This window comes from Oryctolagus cuniculus, chromosome 17 (genome assembly GCF_051225735.1).
Source record: "Oryctolagus cuniculus isolate XC-2025 breed Fujian yellow rabbit chromosome 17, ASM5122573v1, whole genome shotgun sequence".
In the NCBI taxonomy this organism is placed as follows: Eukaryota; Metazoa; Chordata; class Mammalia; order Lagomorpha; family Leporidae; genus Oryctolagus; species Oryctolagus cuniculus.
Genome location: NC_142883.1, coordinates 31,350,695 through 31,374,228, shown reverse-complemented (window position 1 = coordinate 31,374,228; position 23,534 = coordinate 31,350,695). Strand labels below are relative to the sequence as shown.

The 23,534-nt window shown below is 44.8% G+C and overlaps 2 protein-coding genes and 1 long non-coding RNA gene across 4 annotated transcripts in view; 2 read left to right on the top strand and 1 right to left on the bottom strand.

The window, feature by feature from the left end:
* The window catches only part of PCTP (phosphatidylcholine transfer protein), a 225,151-nt gene that overhangs the window by 38,626 nt on the left and 162,991 nt on the right, over nt 1-23,534 (bottom strand). The window lies entirely within an intron of this gene.
* LOC149121167 (uncharacterized) lies at nt 10,043-11,504 on the top strand. Its single transcript, XR_016223605.1, has 3 exons — nt 10,043-10,331; nt 10,452-10,543; nt 11,263-11,504. It is a non-coding gene; the product is annotated as an uncharacterized LOC149121167 (long non-coding RNA).
* On the top strand, nt 15,723-21,652 carry TMEM100 (transmembrane protein 100). 2 transcript variants are annotated; one of them, XM_008271266.5, is made up of 3 exons: nt 15,723-15,822; nt 18,455-18,599; nt 20,413-21,652. In XM_008271266.5, the coding sequence occupies exon 3, from the start codon at nt 20,478-20,480 to the stop codon at nt 20,880-20,882; it is 405 nt and encodes a 134-aa protein (XP_008269488.2). In that variant the 5' UTR covers nt 15,723-15,822; nt 18,455-18,599; nt 20,413-20,477; the 3' UTR covers nt 20,883-21,652. The 2 variants fall into 2 exon arrangements, with proteins under 2 accessions (XP_008269488.2, XP_008269487.2); XM_008271265.5 differs by lacking the exon at nt 15,723-15,822 and having other exon boundaries at nt 18,352-18,599.

The window sequence follows — 23,534 nt, the reverse complement described above, 5'->3', positions numbered from 1 at the left end:
AGCTTAGTATACCTTAAGTAAGGATTTCAACAGTTTGAATAAATATATTCTTTATGATAAATATATTTAATGCAATTTAATAGAGAAGGATAAGCATTACATAAAGTAGAAGAGGACATAGAAATATTTGACAATATAGTGTTTGTGTGTGTGCGTGTGTGTGTATATATATATATATAGAGAGAGAGAGAGAGAGAGAGAGAGAGAAAGAGAGAATGAATGAATGAATCTGGGTACTGATGGATCACTTTTAGTTCCATATATTAGTTGAGTATTATCAGTGTTGGTTCTAACTTTTTTTTTTTTTTTTTTTTTTTTGGGGATAGGCAGAGTGCACAGTGAGAGAGAGAAACAGAGAGAAAAGTCTTCCTTTTGCCGTTGGTTCACCCTCCAATGGCCACCGCGGCCGGTGCATCACGCTGATCTGATGGCAGGAGCCAGGTACTTCTCCTGGTCTCCCATGGGGTGCAGGGCCCAAGGACTTGGGCCATCCTCCACTGCACTCCCTGGCCACAGCAGAGAGCTGGCCTGGAAGAGGGGCAACCGGGACAGAATCCGGTGCCCCAACTGGGACTAGAACCCTGTGTGCCAGCGCCGCAAGGCAGAGGATTAGCCTATTGAGCCGCGGCGCCGGTGGTTCTAACTTCTAACGTGTTTCCATGAAGAAGCTAGGACACGGGGCCAGTGTTTTGGTGCAGTGGGTTAAGCTACTACCTGTGATGCCAGGATTCCATATGGGCAAAGGTTCGAGTCCTGGGTGCTCCACTTCTGATCCAGCCCCCTGCTAATCCACCTGAGAAAGCAACATAGCATGGCCCAAATACTTGTGTCCCTGCCTCCCACATGAGTGATGGATAGAGTTCCAGGCTCCTGACTTCAGCCTTGCCCGGTCCTGGCCATTGCAGCCATCTGGAGAATGAACCAGTGGATGGAAGGTCTCTCTCTGTCTCCTTCTTTCTCAATAACTCTGATAAATAAATAAATAAATATTTTTTTAAAAGCCAGAGAATAAGAGAAAAAAAAACTAAAGAAAGCAATGAGGGGCGGCACTGTGCTGTAGTGAGTAAAGCCACAGCCTGCAAAGCCGGCATCCGACATGGGCGCTGGTTCAAGACCTGGCTGCTCCTCTTCTGATCCATCTCTCTGCTATGGCCTGGGAAAGTAATAGAAGATGGCCCAAGTCCTTGGGCCCCTGCACCCGTGTGGGAGACCCAGAGGAAGCTCCTGGCTTTGTATCAGTGCAGCTGCAGCCATTGCAGCCATTTAGGGAGTGAACCAGCGGATGGAAGACCTCTCTCTCTCTCTCTCTCTCTCTCTGTCTCTCTGCCTCTGCCTCTGCCTCTCAGTAACTCTGCCTTTAAATAAATAGATAAGTCTTTAAAAAAAAAAAAAGAAAGAAAGAAAGCAATGAGAAAATTAATTCAGTGGACTTTTTTAAAAAAAAATTATATATTTATTTGAAAGGCAGAGTTAGAGAGAGAGAGAGAGAGAGATCTTCCATCCACTGGTTCACTGCCCAAATGGTCACAATGGGTAGGACTGAGTTGAACTGAAGCCAGGTACTTCATCTGGGTCTCCCATGTGGGTGCAGGGCCCATACACTTGGGCCATCCTCTGCTGCTTTCCTAGGCCATTAGCAAAGAGCTGCATTGGAAGTGGAGCAGCTGAGCCTCAAACCAGCACGCATATGGGATGCTTGCCTTGTGGCAGAAGCTTAACCCGCTATGCCACAGTGACGAAAACAGAAAATTCAATAGACTCAATATGAACTCTTTAATTGACGTGGAAAGAGTTTGTCATATATGGTTAGCACTAAATGAGCAAGCTTGAAAAACTATTATACAGTATAGTCCTACTTTTTAAGAATTATGATACCCATATTATGGATTGAAGATAGAACATGTATTGATAATTCTATTGAAACTCCTGTTAACATGCAAGTTTTATTTTCTACTTATATTTACTAATTTTATACCTTTTTTACACACAATGGCTAGGTGTTCCTGGTGTTACTCAAGAAGAAAAAAATAAGACACCATCGTTCTTGATATTGGCGATTTGTGTCCCTTACAACACAGGTTGGGGGAGTTCCTGATCTTGTTCAAGTTTTATTTGCTAATTCAATACAGACTTGAAGCCAGTAGAGGGCGCAGAGGAGCAACAGAAGGAAGTGGCTGTGAGTAACGGGTACATAGCTGGGTTGAGAGGTCTCATAAAGCTTGAAGGTTATTTTGACTTCTTTTTCACTCATCTAGCCAAAAAATGTCTAAAAGATCACAGGAGCATAGGTTCAGCTTGGATTTCATTTATATTGCAAATATTTAGCATTTATTATTTGGAGAGTCAAAACATGCACTTTTAGTAGATAAATGGATAAATATGATTGAGAGCCTATTTTATGCCAGACATTGACATATATTATACTTTATAAACTGTAGCATCCTATATAAAATGCCTGAGTTTCATCAAATGTAAACAGATAGGTACAGCCTTGATAAGGGTGCTTCTAAAATTATTACTATCTTTATTTGTTTGAAAGGCAGAGAGACAGAGAGGGGGCCAGAGACAAGTGGAGAAAGATCTTCTATTTGCAGGCTCACTCCCACAAAATCCCATAACACCTGGGGTTTGCCAGGCTGGAGTCTGGAACTCCATCCAAGTCTCTCATGGGGGTGACAGAGACCCAAGTACTTGATAAATCACCTGCTACCTCTTAGGGTGTACATTAGCCACCAATTGGAATAGAAAGCAGTGTTGGGACTCGAACTCAGGCACTCTAATAAGAGCTGTGGGTGTTCAGGGGTACAGCTCAACAGCAGAGCCAAATGCCCACCCCAGGCCGCTTTTTAAAGAAGGAAAACAAATGATTCCCATTTTAAACACTGCACCTGGGGATTAGAGAAAGCTTTGGTTAGAGAAAATGTTCACATAGCTTGGAGCTTCTGAAAAAATCTAACAGCTACACACCACTTTTTAGTTCATTAAATGCTTTTTTTTTTATTTCATTCAACATACTATAAAATACATCTTTCTCTTAAAGGTGAAAAAGCAAGCAAACTACGTGACTTGTGGAGGGTGGCTAAGTTAGGGATTCTCAGGAGCGCCGGGGTACATGGTACTGATTCCACCACACTCGTTGTCTAGGAATCTGGAAAGTTTCCCATGTAAAGAACACCTTGGGCTCACTGAGCTCCCACACGGTCTGAGAAATATGTAAGGCCAATACAAATCAAAGAACTTTTGCCTTCACTGTTTTTTTTTTAAATTTTTTTATTTTTATTATTTCTTTTTAACAGGCAGAGTGGACAGTGAGAGAGAGAGAGACAGAGAGAAAGGTCTTCCTTTGCCGTTGGTTCACCCTCCAATGGCCGCCGCAGCCAGCGCGCTACAGCCGGCGCACTGCGCTGATCCGATGGCAGGAGCCAGGTACTTCCCCTGGTCTCCCATGGGGTGCAGGACCCAAGCACTTGGGCCATCCTCCACTGCACTCCCTGGCCACAGCAGAGAGCTGGCCTGGAAGAGGGGCAACCGGGACAGAATCTGGTGCCCCGACCTGGACTAGAACCCAGTGTGCCGGCGCCGCAAGGCGGAGGATTAGCCTAGGGAGCTGCGGCGCCAGCCCTTTTTTTTTTTTTTAATTTTAAATAGAATTTGAATTTATACACACATTTGTATCTCAGATCTCTTCTTCCTGGTTTATTTAATCTAGATTGAGTGATTTTCAAATTCTAAATTTTCAAATTCCACATTCAAATTCCAAATGTTCATTCAAAATGTAAAAAATAAAAGCATATCCTAATAATTTGCTTTTATCCTTCAAGTACTTTTAAGAAATAATTAGGGTTGTGGATGAGTTATCTTCTTTTTTAAGTACTTGTGGAACCAAACAGAAATTTATGATCATATGTTAGCTTCTACTACACCCCTCCTCCCTTTTGTACTAATTTGAGTCCTTAAGAGACCCCTGTTTTTGATCAGCATGGAGCAAGCCATGGAGCTGCAACAGGCTGAGAAGCCTCACAATAAAACCCTTGTTGAACTCTTCAGGTAAACTATTAGACAGGACATGTAAGTCGTAAGTTTCCCAAAACTCAAATAGAAAATGTCTAGTGGTGAGTTAGAGGTATAAATTTTCTCAGTGACAATTCAAACCAACAAATCCAGGCAATCTGCTTGAACAACTCCTTTTATTTTCAAAGATTTACTTATTTATTTGAAAGGCAGAGTTACAGAGAGGCAGAGGCAGAGAGAGAGAGAGAGAGAGAGAGAGAGAGAGAGAGAGGTCTTCCATCCGCTGGTTCACTCGCCAGATAGCCGCAACAGCCAGAGCTGAGCTGATCCAAAGTCAGGAGCCAGGAGCTTCCTCCAGGTCTCCCATGTGGGTGCAGGGGCCCAAGGACTTGGGCCATCCTCCACTGCTTTCCCAGGCCATAGCAGAGAGCTGGGTGGGAAGTAGAGCAGCTGGGACTGGGGATGGGATGCCAGCTTTACCCACTATGCCACAGCACTGGCCCTGAGCAACTCCTTTTTTAATGTAAGAAAAAACATGAGGAAAGAATACAGCTATTTCCAATTTGCATGAGAAAATGTCTCATTGCTTTTGGAGGATTTAAAAAAAATCAAAAAGGAACAAAAACCAAAAACCTGTTCATCTTTCTGAACCTTCTGCCAAGAGAGCACTAGATTCACAGGACTCACTACTTTAAAAACATCTATCACCTCGTTCAGAGGAAATATCCCCAGACTTGTGCTGAAAGAAACTTATTATTTTAAACTTAAAGAGAGGCTCGTGAATGCTGGAAAATAAAGATTAGCTGTGTCGCATTTAAAAAGCAGTGGAATGATCCAGGTTGGCTTCGGAGATAGTCAGAAACTGCAAAGAAAATAATAATGAGTGAGTCACTTAACCTCTTCAGCCTTCGATATTTCTCAGGTTTAAAATAAAAGAGCTCGGTTAGATGATTTCCAAGCTCCCCTGCAGCCCTCGGAGTGCATGAGGGGACTGCAGAAAGCTCATGAAAAATGGAATTAAAACATTAGCTCATTTTACTGCAAAAACTTTTTGAAGCCATGCATAGCATTTCTGTAATAAGTGGTGTTTCATGAATTTTTGAGCCCTCTCTCCAATGCATGGAGTTTTAAACATATTGCACCAAAATAAGCTTATCTTTTAATTCCACCAACGTTTGGAATACTCTCCTGGTGCCTGGGGCTTTTTGATAGGTCTGTATAGAATGTTTTGATTTGTAAGTGTTCTTGGAGTCAGCCTGTTCAGGGCATGAAATGGTTAACGGGAAAGCCCCGGCCAGCTGCAGCAAGAGGGGGGGTTGATGGTGGCACTCCATCAGAGTATCAGGTCCACATTTCCATGCAACAAGGGTCCTTCTTAGCTGCACTCAGTCTGGAAATGAATTCTTGCTGCTCAAAAGAAGGAGGGAGATCTATAAATCAGCCTACCGCAGAGCCGCAAGAGCACAGAGGCCACAGGGATGGAATGCCCAGAGTGTAAAAGGAAGTCGTAAAACAGGCAAACAAGCAAGAGAAAGCCAGGCAATAAACAACCGGAGAGGCGTTCTACAGTGCGTTAGAGAAGACAACCTCCTCTTTTACCAAATTTTATGAATATAAAAAGAACAGATTTCTTGTATTCCATAGGCACAGTTCTTAGAAGATAACCAAGCAAGGGGACGAGATTCCCTGCTAAGGTGAATTCGGAGCAGTTGCACGTATTAAACCTGCTCACTTCCTACCACCAATGTTAAAGGTCAGGAAGCAAGAAAGCAGCTGGTTGTCCCAGTTCAGAGCAAAAAAGAACCAGAGAAGAGCAGTGTGCAGAGAATGAACTGGGGACCAGCATTGTGCTGCAGTGGGTTAAGCTGCCATCTGCAATGCCGGCATCCCATGTGACTGCCGGTTCGAGTCCCAGCTGCTCCACTTCTGATCCAACTCTGTGCTAATGTGCCTGGAAACGTAGCAGAAGATGGCCTAAGTTCCTGAGCCCCTGCCATCAACCTAGGAGATCCCAGTGGGGTTCTAGGCTCCTGACTTTGGCAGGACCCAGTCCCTGTCGTTTTGGGCCATTTGGGGAATGAACTAGCAGATGGACGTCTTTCTCCCTCTTTCTGTAATCCCGTCTTTCAAGTACAATCAGTACATCTAAATGAAAAGAACGCACTGTCAGCCCCATGAGGACACAGACCATCAGATGGGCTTACAAAAAAAAAAGCTCCCAAAGACCTCTGTCAGAAGGCATAACGGAGATTGCCATGAGAGTATCCATGGTGTGTTGGATAGCAGTATACGTGACATAACTGCTTCGTAATCATGTCAGCCTTATTCCATACTGGAAATTCAGTCATTTTCATTAAGGCTTCCTGTATTTACAATGTTTCACGTTAAAGAAACCCTGCAGATACCATTCTCCCGGGTTAAAATCTTTGGAAAGACCTGAACTTTCATTGTCATCCAGACTTTGTGCACAAAGAATGCCAATATGGAAGCAGCATTCTTCAGAGCAAGCTGCCTTAACCAGCTTTTTTATTGTACTTGACACTTTCACACATCCACTCTCATTCCATCCAACCCACAGAAGCTAGGCAGCTGTTCTCATCCTCCTTTTCCAAATGAGAGGTATAGAGGCACAGAGATGTTCACGGGTGTGTCCACAGTCACAGCTTATGGAGCGGTAGTGGGGACCAAGTGTACATCAATACACTTTTCCTTGAGAAATGTGTACTGGAAGGCTAAATATGCACAGGTGCTATGCTGTGGCATAGGAGACACAAAGATTTTATAAGTTCTAGAGTTTTAATGAAGGGGAACCATGAACTTTTTTTTTAACAGGCAGAGTGGACAGTGAGAGAGAGAGAGACAAAGAGAAAGGTCCTCCTTTGCCGTTGGTTCACCCTCCAGTGGCCGCCGAGGGCAGCGCGCTATGGCTGGCGCATCGCGCTGATCCGAAGGCAGGAGCCAGGTGCTTCTCCTGGTCTCCCATGGGGTGCAGGGCCCAAGTACTCGGGCCATCCTCCACTGCACTCCCTGGCCACAGCAGAGAGCTGGTCTGGAAGAGGGGCAACCAGGACAGAATCCAGCGCCCCGACCGGGACTAGAACCTGGTGTGCCGGCGCCGCAAGGCGGAGGATTAGCCTAGTGAGCCGCGGTGCCGGCTATGAACGTTCTTTAACCCTGGGGAATGGTATGGTTAGGTTCACATACCCAATAGCTTGCTATATGAATGTCAAACAGACCATCCCAAATTTCACCTAGGTCACAGACTAAAAGGATTGCAGGGGTAAGCATTTGGCCTGGAGCACGTTGGAATCCTGGATTGAGATCCTCATCTCTGGCTTCAGCCTGGCCCAGGCCTGCCTGTTGTGAACATTTGTGGACTGAACCAGTGGATAAGAGGTCTCTCTCACTCTTGCCCTTCTCTCATTCTCCTACCTTTTGTTTGCTTGTTTGTTTTAAAGATTTATTTATCAATTTTAAAGACAGAGTTACAGAGAGAGAGAGGGAGAGGAGACAGAGAGAGAACAGAGAGAGAGAGAGATCTTTCATGCGCTGATTCATTCCACAAATGGCCACAACAGCCAGCCCTGGGCCAGCCTGAAACCAGGAGCCATGAGCTTCTTCTGGGTCTCTCACGTGGTGCAGGGGTCCAAACTCTTGGGCCATCTTCAATTGCTTTCCCAGGTGCATTAGCAGGAGCTGGATCAGAAATGGAGCAGACAGGACTCGAACCGGTGCCCATATGGGATGCCAGTGTGACAGACAGCGGCTTGTCCTGCTGTTTCACAGCACCAGCCCCTTTCTGTCTTTAAATACAAAAAAATTAAATACATATTCCTGACCTTCCAACACACACACCCTAAATATCCTGATGCAGCAATGCAGTAGGTCAGGGGAAGAACCCAGAAATTAGTATTTTTGACCAGCACTCTGTGATTCTCAGGCAGGTGCATCTCACGGTAGTACAGGACATGGTGGAAGGTGATAAGATTCTAACCCCACCAAAAGGCAGAGGAACGTACAGCATTTTCTCTTGCTGGGCTCTAACCCATCACGCAAGAATCTGAGCTGGGTTCTTATAAAGGAATTCTCTGCTTTGATGAGAAACACACAGCAGCACAGCTGCTTCTTTCTGGACTCCGTGGGCTGGAAAGGGAGAGGCACTAGGGAAACACCCACTCCCTCCTAGGAGAGCAGTCTCCTAGCAGCCTCGGGGCGTCCAGTTGCTTCTACAACACTTGTCAAAATCCTGTATCCAAAAGCCTTATTGGTACAGCGGTACTTGCTTCCTATTCCCAGGGAGACTCACCCTTGGGTTTTCCTATCCGTCTTCCCTAAAGTTGGCCGCTCCTGTGTCCTGTCACATAAAACCCTGAACTGAGGTCTCCGACTTACGTCATGTCAGTCACAGCAGGGGGAGGTGCCACAGTGTGGATTCTGGCCCCTGCTGCTTTGCTTTCAGCCTCAATTTGCAGTTTATTGTGTGATTGGACACCCCGAGCTCCTTACTGCCTTGGCTTTGGATCAACAAGAATGGAAATCAGGATGCAAAACACTAGAAACATGGAATTTTCTTCTCAGAGCCGAAGAAAACGTGCACACCGTGCACACCGCAGGCAGTCCCTGTGCCAGGTGCCGTGACTCTCTTCGCATGGAAATAGATGAATATCCACAGTACGAGGTCAATGGCTTTGCTGACAGATGTTGCACAAGGGAATAATCTTTTTTTTTTTTTTAAAGAGGCTTCCTACAGCTGTCCGTGTAGCTTGGGTCGTAGGGGTAGCTGTTTCCCCAAGTTGTCTTATCTCAGTTTTCTGATATTATGAGTCCAAATAGGATTTTTTTAAAAAGCAGAATAAATGGAAACAATAGTAAATGGCCTAGAGACAGAATGCTGGGCATCTTACAGATGGAGCAGAAGTTGGATGACTAGCTCAGGCCACAAGAGGCAAGAGAAATACAAATTCACTCTCCCTGACTTTCAGTTCATGGCTGGTTTCATTGCACAATAAGAGCAGAGAGTCAGAAATGTTAATTTTGTTGTGGAAGTAATCCAAAACCTTACACTGTGACCCTAGGAAAAATGATCAAGCCCTGTGAGTGCTGTAAAGAAAATTTTCCAAACCAAGTTTAACTTGGAAAATAAATAACAAGAAAAAAATAGAGGAGATAGCTCTCCTGTCCCCCGCCTTCCCCAGACTACTGAGTCCATCAAACTGGAACTCCTCCAGAGTCATTGGTGCCTGATTTATGGACCTGGTGCTTATGGCTCCTTGGGGTTCAAGTGGACCCGATGCCCTCCTGTGTATGCTGATGGAAGAAACATCGTGTTCCCATTCTGCAGCCAGCCACTCTCCCCGGATCATTGGTTTTATCACATTGTACATTGCTTTTACAAAGACAATAATGCCTGTTTCCTGTATAGCTTATTCAAGTAAACAAGAAGGAGACAGCAAGGTCCCGTCTCCTTTGCAAAATGAGACTTTACATTCTGTCTAAAGAAAGAAAGCAAAAGATCTGTTGTTCTCTGCATTGTTCCATAAGATAAGTTCATAAGATAAACAGTTCTGTTTTGAATTCAGTTCAGCTGGGCAAATTGTTCTGTTTCTCACTACCCACCCACGTTGTGGACATCAAAGATCTTTTAAGTGGATGAGTATGCTTCCAAAAGCTTTCTTGAGTTGGTCCTATTCTCCATCCGTGTAATGCTATGGAAATTCTGTGGGAAGGCAATTGCCTGCTTTTTCTGGCAAAACCATCATTTCAAAACCCAAGAGTTTATTTCGGGATGAGTGTATATTCCTTGTGAGCTACGGAAAGTGTGCATATCATCTAACACAGAAATGATATTCCATGGGGATGAGGAGGAGAAGAGCTGGGAAGTCCACGGGACTCCAGTTCCAGATCCCAGAGTCATCATTTCCCATTCTGTGGTCCAGGGCAAGCGCCTTAACATCCTTGTTTGTGTGGGTTTTTTGTAAAGATTTATTTATTTATTCAAAAGTCAGAGTTACACAGAGAGAGGAGAGGCAGAGAGAGAGACAGAGAGAAGTCTTCCATCCGACGGTTCACTCCTCAATTGGCTGCAACGGCCGGAGCTGCACCCATCTGAAGTCAGGAGCCAGGAGCTTCTTCCTGGTCTCCCACGCTGGTGCAGGGACCCAAGGGCTTGAGCCATATTCTACTGCTATCCCAGGCCACAGCAGAGAGCTGGATTGGAAATGGAGCAGCTGGGTCTTGAACTGGTGCCCATATGGGATGCAGGCACTTCAGGCACGGGCGTTAACCTGCTGCGCCACAGCGCTGGCCTAACCTCCTCATTTGTAATGACAAGACTATTTTCTCACACCTACTTCTTGGATTATTTGTATTAAATGAAAGAATGTATCTATGAAAGGAGAAGAACAGAAGTAAGTGCTGAATAAATATTTGTTTCTTATTAGGCGGAGTGTGTGACTGGACCTACATGGTTTCTACCATCCGAAGAATACTGAAAAATGGCAACAATACTTGAATAATTAAGGAATGATAATGGGTAATTACTATATATCATATATTTTATCATATTATACTAGTTATTCAATTAAAATGATTCCTTATCATTTAAAATTATGAAGAACAATTGATGTACTTGGAGCTATATCTCTGCATGCTTGAAAAAATCCATTTGAATTATTATCTAAGTTTTCAAGTTTACATTTGGTTTTTACTCACTATTACTTAAGAGGCTATTTCAAAACATTGGTGGAAACACAGCTAAATTATGATGATTTTTGGTGCAAAATTTTTGAAACTTATGCATTATTAATTCATAAGACATGTTTTCCATGAATTTTTTGAAGAACTCTCATAGTTGTTCTTTTATTTTGCCAAGACTAATATTGTCCTTGATAGACTTATGGCAGGTTTCCTGCTCAACAAGATGATGGAAGGCTTGCTTACATGGTACCAAAAATGCTGTGTTTCTAAAGAAACCCACAGTGGACTTGAACTGTTTTTAAAATATTAATTCACAGAGCAACATACAATTGGTTCTTAATAAGACAAACACTATTTTTCCTTATCTGAAGTTGAGTGACCAGGACCCTACCACCTGAATAGTAACTTGGAGCAGTGATCAGTGGAGAAAATATTTTCATTACCAGAATTTATATGAGCTCAGGTATTGTGGCACAGGGAGTTAAGTCACAGCTTGGGACACCCTCATCCCACATCAGAGGACATGGTTAAAGTCTTCCTTACTCTGCCCTCCAGATCCACCTTCCTGCTGGGAAGCAGAGCATAATGATCCAAGTACTTGGGTTCCAGCCATCCACGTGGGAGGCCCAGATGGAGTTCCTGGCTCCCAACTTCAAACTGACCCAGCCCCCACTGTTGTGAGCATCTGGGGAATGAACCAACAAATGGAAGATCTCTCTCTCTCTCTCTCTCTCTCTCCTTTTCTCTATTTTTTTTTTGTTTGTAATTCTGACCTTTCAATAAATAAATAAATCTAAAAAAACCTATAAGGTGCTATTTTCATGTCTGGCACTGCACAAAAAGAATTATATAGCTATTTTCTTGTTTTCACGGAGTTTAAAATTGAACATACAGTGAATGTGTTCTTTGTGTGCAATCAGTACAAGTTGCAATTCTTAAAAGACTTATTTTCTTGTTCTATGCAAAAAACTAGCAATCTCAAATCACAAGCATGTGTCAGCAATTGTAATATGTCTAATAAAGTAAATGAGAAGTCCCCTCATAATTTTAATGGGAAAATTCTTCTGTGAATGTATGACAGCATTATTAGATCACTCAACATTTATTCAAATCACTAATTAGTACCAGTCAGTAATGCCAACTTTCTCTAGCACTTGCTTTTCCACTGGTGACCAGTGATACTGATAAAATTAAGTGCATGTCTCCCACCCCATACTATTCCTTGTCCTGGCCTCTCTGTTTCTGCTGACAGAATCATCAAGCTATTAGTTACTTGGGATCTCAGACGTTATACTCCTCTCTCTTAATACCATCCCCCACATGAAAGGCATTGTCAAGTTTTGCCAATTCTGCTCATTGTAGTCACTTCCCATCTGTCTGTATGCCCCAATGTCGGGCCCCAGTGCCACCTACCGGGATAGTCACAAAGGCTTCCTCACTGGAGTCCCAGGCCCACACTCCCATTCCCCGGGTTCCAGTGCTTCCATCCAGGCTACTGTTTATAATGCCCAGAGCTGTTTTATATGCTGTCCTGTTCAAAACCACAGTGCTCTCAAAATAAATTCCAAACTCGACATTGCGGCAATAATCTTACCAAAAACTATTCCCAGTCTTATTTTGATTGCTCTCTGCCTGCTCCGTGCTGTCTGAAATTCAGCTGAACAGGCTACTCCCTGCTCTCTCTAGAGGATTTGCACCTCTTGAAGCTCTGTGGGTATACAGGCTGTTCCTTCCACCTCGAATCACCTTCATACCTTCTCCCAGGTGAAATATCTGCCACATCCGAGGATTTAAACCCAGAACAGCTGGCTCCGGCAACTGGCAGTTTTCAGATTCACATCTTCCGTTTGACTAGCTGAATACAACTTTGATTTTTCATCCAGGCTCTGATTTCTCAGTTGACAATCTTCTTACAGTCGCCCCGCCCCCCACCCACCCCACACACTTAGACCAAAAGTGATCCACTATTTCCTGGGCCTCCCCCAGCAGTTTCTTACTCCTTCCAGTAAAAGATTACCAACACTGGTGTCATTGGGAATTTCTTGATCCAGACTGGATGCTCCCTGAGAACTGACCACTTCAATGTCCCAAAAAGAGAACAGTACATGTTATTGGAACCGCAATCCTCCCAAAGGCAGAGGGATGGCCTAGGTGACCTGTGCCCTTGCTGTGGTGGCCTCCTCCACAGAATCTCTCAGTACCAGGGTGTTTCTCCCAGCCTCAAACCTACCCAAATCTGCTTATCAGCAGAGCTCAAGTTCAATACCTAGATATATATGCAGCCGACCTTTATCTCTGTCTCTCTATCTCACTGTCTATAACTCTGTCAAATAACTTTAAAAAAAGATATATATGAAGCCAAATATGTCTTAATCATTAAATCTCTTTTCAGAGCACTTTTCCAAAACTAAAGCTAGTGAAGGTATGTCACCCTGAATTCAGGAAAATGAGACTTAAGCTAAACTTAGGAGCATGCATGTAATTCAATAAAAACACTAAGATTTGGAGTCCTCATTGCACAATGCAGAAGGAGAGGCACCTGGATTTGAACCCTGGCTCTGGCATTTTCTCTACTAGTAGATCCTAGGCAGTTATTATACCCTGCAGAGTTTCAGTTTCTTCATCAATGAAATAAAAATGCAAATACCTGAGACACAGTTTGTGTTAGCTTGGTGCATAATGGATGCTTGATAGGTATTAATTAGCTCCCTGCCTCTTCAAACTGGGCATATTTTGTGGGGCAACTCAGAAAGAACAAGTCCAGGCAACCACGCCTCAACATTGCAAATATGCCCATGGCTCCTCTCATCCAAGTGTAGAGTTTAAGATCTAGCATTTAAACTGTATTTTTCATTATTGGAGGGAGGGCAAGTGCACATGGGCTTGTCCTCAGCTAGTTAATTTAGGTCAGTGCTAATTGGGTTTGCTCTATGAATATGGAACAGAGAAAGCTAACTGATGCTCACAGCCATGTCACAGATGATTAGCTTTTAATAAATTTTACATGCTACAGGACCAGAACCAGGCTGAAGCTCAGTAATTCTTTTTGGATTAGCAGTGGCTTGAGGTCACGCAATATTTGTGTCCATCATTTTAAGGATGGGACAAGAGACATCTGTCGCTAGGGGAGTATTGCATCTCCATACCATCAGGTATAGAAGGAGCTGCAAAGGCTGTGGTCATTGTGGCCCCCTCTCTTCCTATCCCTGGAAAAAGACCGGTATGATGAGTTTTCTCCGTGCCAAGGTGCCAAGGCTCACAGCTCACCAAGGGAGGCTGATCCTAGGGGTGAGCACCTGTGCTAGGAAATGACAGCCCAATTTGCTGTAACTCTTTACCTTTGGGATTCCCTGTCTCGGGCTTCTACAAAGCAACACACATACATGTAGAAGATTGGGAAAAATACATGGGCTGTATGTGGATCACTGGAGTCTCAACGTACTTACAAATGCTAATTTTGAAACAAGAAAATAACTTCTCAACTGAGGCCGGAATAATGAGAGAGATGACTTACTCAGCCCACCCTATAAATCCATCAGGCCATTGGATTTGAGGGACGTTGTGTGTTTTTTAATTGTCTATATGATCTTCCATAACTACTCAGAACAAAATGGGTAAGACAGTGGGGACTGGGATGAGCATTTGAAATGGGTATGCTTTCCTTTCTGTAGCTCCCTGGATCTTATGAGGCTCTCAAACCAGGAATTGGACTAGCAAATAGTAAAATACATATCTACACCTAAGGCACACCCATTGCTTCTCTTGGTACTAGCATATCTGTGTTAATACCTCAAAGGAAAGTGCTTTGTGGGGGGAGGGGAGGAAGAGAGAGAGGGAAAGTGAGGGAGAAAGAGAGAGAGAAAGAATGCCATGACCTATTACCCAAAATGAGCACACAAGCAAGATCACCTTCCAGAAACTCCCTGATTTCAGAATTTCAATGCAGACACACCCTTAAAAGAAGCATTAGAAAGGAGGAAAACTGGCCAGCTTCCCAAATCGCATGGAATCCAATTGGACTGGGTGATGACCCAGATCAAAGGTGTGCAGGGATTGGACAGAGTCCCGGGAGGAACTGGCATCTTCAAGGCTGCTGGCAGTGCGCCAAGGCAGGCACACCACGCAAAACCAAACTGAAAGTAAACATGAGCGAGCAAGTAATCAAATGCACATGCGGGCGCTCTTTGCCAAGCCACTGTGCTCCCAGAGGGGAGCTCCCCGGGTCGCCAGCAGCGGGTATTCAACAGCAAAATCACCAAGTCCGTCTTCCCGACCTACAGCCCACCCTCTCCCCGGCTTCTCCTGAAGGGAAATGGGCCAAAGGGTCTCTTTGTCCTAGTCCTCACCCCCCTCGCCGCTGACACTCCCCCTACCCCCTGCTCAGGTCACCTCAGAAGCTTTGTCACTCAGCTTGTCTCCAAGGCAAAGTGCGAATTTATCACATTTGGGGGTGGGAATTCTCCCTGGAACAGAGAGCACTCCTGGCCCTGCTTTGTGACAACTTTGGTGAAAGGCAGCCTCAGTTCCTCAGAGATGTGATTTTTCTAGTGCATCATCATCGCCCTGGCACCTTGGCATCCTCTGATCACCACTGATAAACCACCCTTCCCCCTAAAGCCAGGGAAAGGGTCTCCACCACAAATCCCATCTTCTTTGTACGCCTATTACTTGCACTTCATGGTGAAAGAGACTAATTTGTATTCAACTCTCAACCCCCCACACCCCTTGAGAACTGGAGAACTAAGATCTCAAACCTTATTTTCAGCAAGTTCATGGTATTATAAAAGGTTAGCGTCAGAATGCAGGCTTTGCCTAGGGAAAAGTTTGAAAATGAATACGTAAATATGGGTATAAAGAGAGAAAAAACAAAGGAGGGCATCTTTTCGAACCTGGTGTTCTTTAAAAAAAAATGTAGGTCACTTTCTCACGGAGGAAAAGGGCAATATTCGGCAGCTTTGGAAGGATTTCCTCTCAGTAAATTGTCTCCGGTCCCTTAATTGTGGTTAAGCTTTGTTGAGTACTTTGCTCACGGTCCCTAGCGCGGTGATTTGCATCCCCCTCGCTGAGTTGCTGTTTGGGCTGGCAGCTGTCTCAGTCCGCTGCTGGCTGGGGAAGGTAAGGATCTTTGCCTTGCTCTTTCAAAATTCTGGGGGAGGACTCTTGACTGCCCACCGGGCTTTGTGATGGGCAGCTGCATATTTAATTCATGCATTCGAGGCTTTCAGAAAAGTCCTGAGAACTTAACGGAGTATCCTAAGCCATGTGCTTGCTTTCAAGAGAGCCCGGGAGCTTTCCTCTCCCTTCTGAAAAGAGAGGGCGTGCAGAAAGAAGGCTGGTTGTATCCCGAAGAAATTCTGCATTCGGGAGCAGATGTGCATGAAGCGATGCCCAGGGGCGTTTGGTTCCTATGGGCACAAAGTGGAAAGAGGAATAAACCTTCAAAAGGCACCAGGCACGGCTCGCTGGGGGGATTCTTCGCATTTCAGTGTGCAGTCAGTTAAAGCTGCAAGTGTCAGTGGTTAGGACAGGTTCCCAAGATTCTTCCGATGCTATTTCTGCTTTATCGCAAAGCTTTCCGGTCCTTTGAATTTACTGTCTACATAGAATGCAGAGATCTATGTGTGCATCCGATGCACACAGGGTGTGAACGAGAGCCGGGGTGAGCCGGACACCTGGAGCCTGAGCAGGCTGAGGAGAGCTTTGGTGTTAGAAGTCCAGGCTGACCTGCCCAGACCCCATGATCAGTGCGGCCAGGGGGCTCAGGGTTCACAGAGATGCCTCAGGCCACACTCTAGAAGTGCTGTTCACAGACTTCTGGCTTTAGTAACAAAGCAGCATGATCTTGGACAGGATAAGGTGATGCTCAGAGCTTCTTTGGGCTTCTTTGGGGTAGGGGTAGGGGAGTGGCTTGCCCTGTGGAGTAGAGAGGACTTGTCCCCCAAGGCCACTGGGGAAGACTACTGCTTCTTTAAGGAGCTCCCAAGAGCTTCCTGTGGCACCCAATATCCCCATCTTCTAGGGGCGACTTTGGAAAGTTCTGAAATGCCCTGGTTCTAAATGTCCCTGATCTGTGTCCGGTTACTTGCCACATTTTAAAAGTGTGAGGAGTGGTCACAGAGGCCTTCCAGGTGGTGAGTGTCCTCAGCAGGATGCCCCCTGCCCTCCTCCAGCTCTGCCAGGCTGCAGGAACTTTGCAACTTTGTTTTTTTTGAAATGAAGAAGCCCTCTATCTGGCTTCCATTCCAGGGAAAAAGGGCTCCAGCTGCCTCTTGTAAAAGTACCGGAGGCAGAGAAGGGTGCATGGTTCTATAGCAGAGGTGTGATGTTTGAGAACACGCGATGGCTATGCCAGGAGTTAGAGAAAAGTTAGGAAAGAAAAAACATCTCATCTAACAGTGAACTTGAAGATTCACCATATTGCTGAAAAAGAGTTACGAACGCTTGTCCAGATTAAAAAATGAAGGGTGGATAATTTCTAACTGCAGAAATACAGGGACAAGCTTATAAAAATTTCCCAGTATTTTTCCCTAAAAAAAAGATAATCTGGAACTTTATGTATTTCAAGTACTTTTACATTTCCAGTAGTGTGTAAGAATTAACCTATAAATAAGGCCATGTATAGGGGGTGAGGAGTAAACTTTTAATTTTACAGCTTGAGAGTATGCTGGTCGGGTCCTGTATGTTTGAATATTTAAAATATCTTACACTTGAAAGGCAGCCAAGGAAAAAAGCAGCCTGTGCCTAGGTGGGGAGCTTGTTACAGACCTACTGAATGGACTCTACCTTTAACAAGCTCACCAAATGATTTCTATACCGCGGAAAGACTGGAGTTTCTCTTTCCCTGGGTGACTTTTCTCAGTTTACTTAAATTCTCTGAAAATCTGTCTCCTCATTTGTAAGTCAGCGACCATCACTGTTAATGTGTGACCTCCTGAATAACATGATGGCCATGGCAGCTGCTCCGTCAATGTTGACAGTGGTGGTGGTGATGATGATGATGAGACAGCATAAGTTAGTCACCTTCCAGCAAAAGTAGTAAGCTATTGTGTTTAAATCAGCATGACTGGTTTTCCTCCTTAATGACACAAATTAGTATTTCCCAACTTGGATTCTAAATGAATGAGCAGGAAATAGCAGGGTCCTAAGCTCTGGATGACCAGCACACACAGGCAAATACGACACAGGAGGAAAACCTAGGGACACGGGTTCCTGCTGCTTTAGAGGTGAATTCAGCTGCCCGATGGTGTCACATTTGTTCCTGCTGCCCTGAAGTGTCTGTTCCCTGGGCTCTGTCCCTTCAGCTGGGTCGACCACGCTGACTATGAGGTTTTCTTCTGAAAACGCCTGATGGGCGGGAGGGAGATCTGGAGGTTGGCTGGGGAAAAAATGAGTAATTCCAAGCAGTCTGCCTTAGTAAACGCTGCAAGAGAAGGAAAAGTCAGTGCTGGCTCCTGTCTCTGGGGACCCTGTAGAAAATGATTCTGACTTATCATGTCACTGAGCAGAGTCGGGGCAAACCAAAACTCAGAATCTGCTAGCCAGGAAAAGAAGGAAGAGAGAGGAAAGGAAAAAAAAAAAAAAAAAAAAAAACAGCAGGACAGGGAGGGGCAGACAAGGGGGAGGGAATAAAAAGAGAGGGAGGCAAAGGCAAGCGTTCTTCAGGAACCCAGGCAGCCCGAGAGAAGGAAGAGCTTCAGGATTCAAAGCCAAACCATACAGTGCAGTGGTGTATTATTCTTTCCCCCAGAGGACACTCCTGAGCTGTCATTTTATTGACAGTTGTGCTGGTCCAGCAGGCTGTCAGAAGCTGAACCCAGCTCCAGCGGTGCTGTTTCTGCCCTTCGAAGACCAGTGGTCTCCCTGGTAATGGGTTGCCTCTCTCTGGGGTACAGGTAAGTGCTTTGGGGACAGATCTTCATTGCCAGGCCAGCTGAACCTCAGTGTCGGGGTGGAGTATTTTCTTCTAGACATAATCTCAAATATCCTTTCAGCAGCCCAGCTGGTATTTAGGGTATTATTGGACAGTCGTGATTAATTTGGTGATCACAAATGAAACGCAAGTGGCCAGCCCTAATGTTTCACTGCTCAGGCAGTGCAGTGTTGACCTCCTGAGTTGGGGAAGAACCAATGACTTTTGATTTGGTGTTCAATTCACTTTCAGTAGATGCTTAATATAGTCAATATAGCCTTCTCATCAAAATGGTCCCAAGTACCTTCCCTTCAACTCTTTTGGAAACTGTAACTCCTTGACTGTTCAGCAGCTAGATGGAGGCTGGGGACAATGTGTCTCGGCAGCAGGCTAGAGTTTTCGCTGATGCCTAGAGTTTTCGCTGATGCCTTAGAGACAGCATTTCCACTTCGTGCATTTGACTGAGAGTCTCAAGTTTTGTCCTAAAATAGTTCAGGTTCACCATAGTTAGCATTGCAACACACTTCACTCACAAGGATATGGGGAGACAATGACTGTGAAATTTTACTGAAATATTGAGCACATGTCTTTATGTGAGCATGTCACCATACATAATATCAAAACTCTTTGGGCCGGCGCCATGGCTCAATAGGCTAATCCTCCACCTGCGGCACCAGCACCCCAGATTCTAGTCCTGATTGGGGCGCTGGTTCTGTTCTGGTTGCTCCTCTTCCAGTCCAACTCTCTGTTGTGGCCCAGGAGTGCAGTGGACGATGGCCCAGGTCCTTGGGCCCTGCACCCACATGGGAGACCAGGAGGAAGCACCTGGCTCCTGGCTTCGGATCGGCACAGCACGCTGGCTGCAATGCGCCAGCCGTAGTGGCCACTTGGAGGGTGAACCAACAGAAAAAGGAAGACCTTTCTATCTCTCTCTCTCTCACTCTCTAACTCTGCCTGTCAAACAAACAAACAAACAAACAAAAAAAACCACCTCTTTGTTGAGTTCAAGAGAGCATTTCTGACCTGACAGCTAATTACTCTAATAATTGATTACATCTTTCATGTGGGAAAGCACCACAAAATTACATCCTTCAAAGTGGTTGAAATTTGTTTTTCTCTTGTCAAATGGATCAGAGAGTATTGCTGCATTTCAGATTACAAATTCACACCTCATTGTCATCGATTTTTACTGACCTGTGCATCACTGATGAGGGAATAAAAAGGTGTCAGGGTATATGTTGCACTGTTTAAGGGGTGCCCAGTAATGACTGGGGGGGGGGGTGTCAGATGATGGAGAAGAGCATCATTTGTGCACTGGTTGCTTTTCTTGACATGGATGTTGTGGGCAGTGAATGGTGACGATTTGGAAAGAATGCATGTTATGCCCGGCAAAATAGGCAGAGTCTAAATTGCTGTGAATTGTGGAACTGTTTATAGCATATTCTCCTCTCAAATGAGGCCATCTTTGGATGAGAACTCAGCCTCTACTGTGTGTGTAGAGGAAAGAGAAGCAATAGACAAGGTGGAAAATGTTATAAAACTTTAGAAGACCACCTGGATATATTAAACGCTGTAAAGTGCTTCCTGCTTTTTCTGTCTTCCTTTTCTTTATGTTTTCCTGCTTTGGCTTGCTTTCTGCCCCATGCAAACCGAATGCAACCCAATTTGGAAGAAATGGAGGCTGATTTTCACATGCAGCGGTGCCTCCAGGGAAGGAGGTGCTCCTGCGGGTCTTGACTTCTTGCAGGGCCCATTTGGCCACATCCAGCTGACACCTGCTGTCTGCCTCTCCACAGCTCCCACGCCAGTGAGAACCTCCAGAACTAGGCTGTGAATCCGGCTAGGAAGCACTGCTGTCAAAATGACGGAAGAGCCCATAAAAGAGAACCTGGGGGCCCCAAAGTCTCCCCTGCCAGTGACAATGGAGAAAAGCCCCAAGAGCGAAGTTCTGGTCACCACAGTGCCCCTGGTCAGTGAGATTCAGCTGATGGCTGCCACGGGTGGGGCTGAGCTCTCCTGCTACCGCTGCATCATCCCCTTTGCCGTGGTGGTCTTCATCGCGGGGATAGTGGTCACTGCCGTGGCTTACAGCTTCAACTCCCACGGCTCCATCATCTCCATTTTTGGCCTCGTCCTTCTGTCCTCCGGACTTTTTTTATTAGCCTCCAGCGCCTTGTGCTGGAAGGTGAGACAACGGAACAAGAAAGCCAAGAGACGAGAGAGTCAGACAGCTCTTGTGGCACATCAGAGAAGCCTGTTTGCTTAAGAGTGAATGAGACCGAATGGGACCTGTGGCCTGAAAATCCTGCTCTACTTTGTCCACCGATTCACCTTGAACCAGCAGGGGAAGAACGGGCTTGACATTGGATCAGACTAGAAAAGAGAGGGGATGGGGTGGGAGTGAAGGGGGTTCTCCATTGCAAGGAATGACAAGTGTCTTCTTTAGTGACAACCTTAACCCTAAGGGCTATTTCTAGGACTGCACAGTCAGCTCTTTCTTTATATTAAACGTTTTTGGGGGTCCTGGGAGGTGTGTGGCATTTGACAACATTTGGTTCACCTTGGAAAATTGACAAGAAAGAATGAGAAAGTAAAAAGATAGGTCTGGTACACCATATACCTGCCTCCAAAAGAAATAACCCACACTCTGAACAAGCTGTAGCATAAGAACATTCTGCAAGGTTCTACCCGGCCTTGCACTCTGCGTACTTCTTTGAGATTCTGTGATCATTTGTTTTCAATAAGTTGATTCTCTGGCATCTGTTTTCATTTTTCACTCTCAGTAACTCAACACTGGTGGTACTTTATCGTGAAGAAATAAACGAATATTTTTTACATTTTAACATTGGGCCGTTTTAGGTAATTGTAATGATGTGTCAGAAATTAAAAAGGCAAGGAAAAGGTATGGTAAAGATGACGGGGGGTTAAATTAATATTAAAATAATCCAGTATAGCACTTTTGATGATTTTTATATAAAAGTTTAATGTACATTTCATTCAAAATAATAAATACTCATTGCTGCTGACACTTTTAAATGGCTGTTTGTGTTGTAGTTATTTTTATTACCATTCCTAGCTGCCCATCTTCCCTTGTCTCATTTGCAAGATGCCAGTTGTATTTCTCCCAAACACTGCTTGTTCTTAACTTTACTGTAATATTTCTATCTTCATCATATCACTTTTTCTCTTTACTACTTCCAGAATTATTATTAATTATGTTTGCTTTGCTAGGAAGTATTTCTATGCTATTGTTAGAAAATTGGTGACTGATGTCAGGAATTTTATCATGTGCTATAAAAACATGAATTCCATTTTTATTGAATCAGTCATTAATTATCTGCCTAATACACGTTTCTGAGCACCAACCACACGTCAGACATATGTAGATTTTCTAGCTGCTTATTCAGCTGGTTCTCATACAGGCAATAAAGACTACTGCTGGTGGCTGGCGCCATGGCTCAATAGGCTAATCCTCTGCCTTGCAGCGCTGGCACACCGGGTTCTAGTCCTGGTTGGGGCGCCGGATTCTGTCCCGGTTGCCCCTCTTCCAGGCCAGCTCTCTGCTATGGCCCGGGAGTGCAGTGGAGGATGGCCCAAGTGCTTGGGCCCTGCACCCGCATGGGAGACCAGGAAAAGCACCTGGTTCCTGGCTTCGGATCAGCGCGGTGCGCCGGCCGCGGTGGCCATTGGAGGGTGAACCAACGGCAAAGGAAGACCTTTCTCTCTCTCTCTCTCTCTCACTGTCCACTCTGCCTGTCAAAAATAAAAAAAAAAAATTTTTTAATTTAAAAAAAGACTACTGCTGGGATTCTGCTGTGGATATCGAACCATTCCACAGCTAGAACTCCAGCCAGAAATAGTCCATGTCCATGTAGACCAAGCCACATTTTACCAGGGCAGCAAAGGAGATAGGAAACCTTTTGTAAAAACTTGGGCAAAACAAACAAAGCAAGCCTAGCATACCATCTTCAGTGAAGGGTTCTGTGTGTAGGAATTTAATTAAATATGGCAGGAGTCCTCTGGCACTGTCAGGTAGCTTTGTAAGTGTCAAACCTCAATGACTTGGGAGGTCACTTGTTGGCATAGAGCAACCAATAATGTGGTCATTTCAGTGGGAGGAAGGGTGTCCTTTACTATGTTTCTTTTCTGCTCAAAGACATTCAAAGGCTTCCCAAGGCTTTATGGAGAGATTCCTCAGGTGAGGCTCAGGTGCTTTAGTCTAGACTCAAACCTTACTCTCTAAACCCGAAAACTGTTCAGGAGTAGGCAGACCAGGTTCTCTTAGCCGTGCCTGGGGTAGCTTTTTTCTTTAAATCACAGTATGATAATATCTTTTGCCTAACTGAGGTGCAAAATAAAGAATGAACAATCAGATAGTGGGTGCTTTGTCCAGATCCACAATCCATTCTAATTTCTTAGAAAAAACAGTTTCATTCTCAATTCTCCCCAAAATACATCATCCCACTTCACTCTGCCTCTTCTGAAAGCACCGGGCCTAGTATCTATTAACTCCATTTGTGTTTCTCCAGCCACATCTGCACCCTTCAAAGGCCTCAAAAGCAAACTCGCATTATTTCCAACCACCAGGGGGCCTCATGCTGCTTCCTGAGACCCACAAGCAACACTATGGAAAGACAATTGCAATGACCACTCCTAGCAGAGGAAGGACGTGCTCTGTGTGGGGGCCCTCCAGTTCTGTGAAAAGTTATATACCCTTGCAAAGCTGTAAGACTCAGACGGACCCACACAGCGAAAATTGAAACTCACACAAGGAGAATAAAACCAGACTTGAATTATGGATTGTCTCCTAACTCGTCTTTACTGGGGAGGAGCTACCTTTACAAGCAGTTCTATCATACAAAGATAAGCAGGCAATACATGAATGTATAGACATGACCCATGCATAGATATATTTAAA

Coding starts and splice junctions, on each gene's coding strand:
- TMEM100 (XM_008271266.5), top strand. CDS start 20,478: ATGACGGAAGAGCCCATAAAAGAGAACCTGGGGGCCCCAAAGTCTCCC.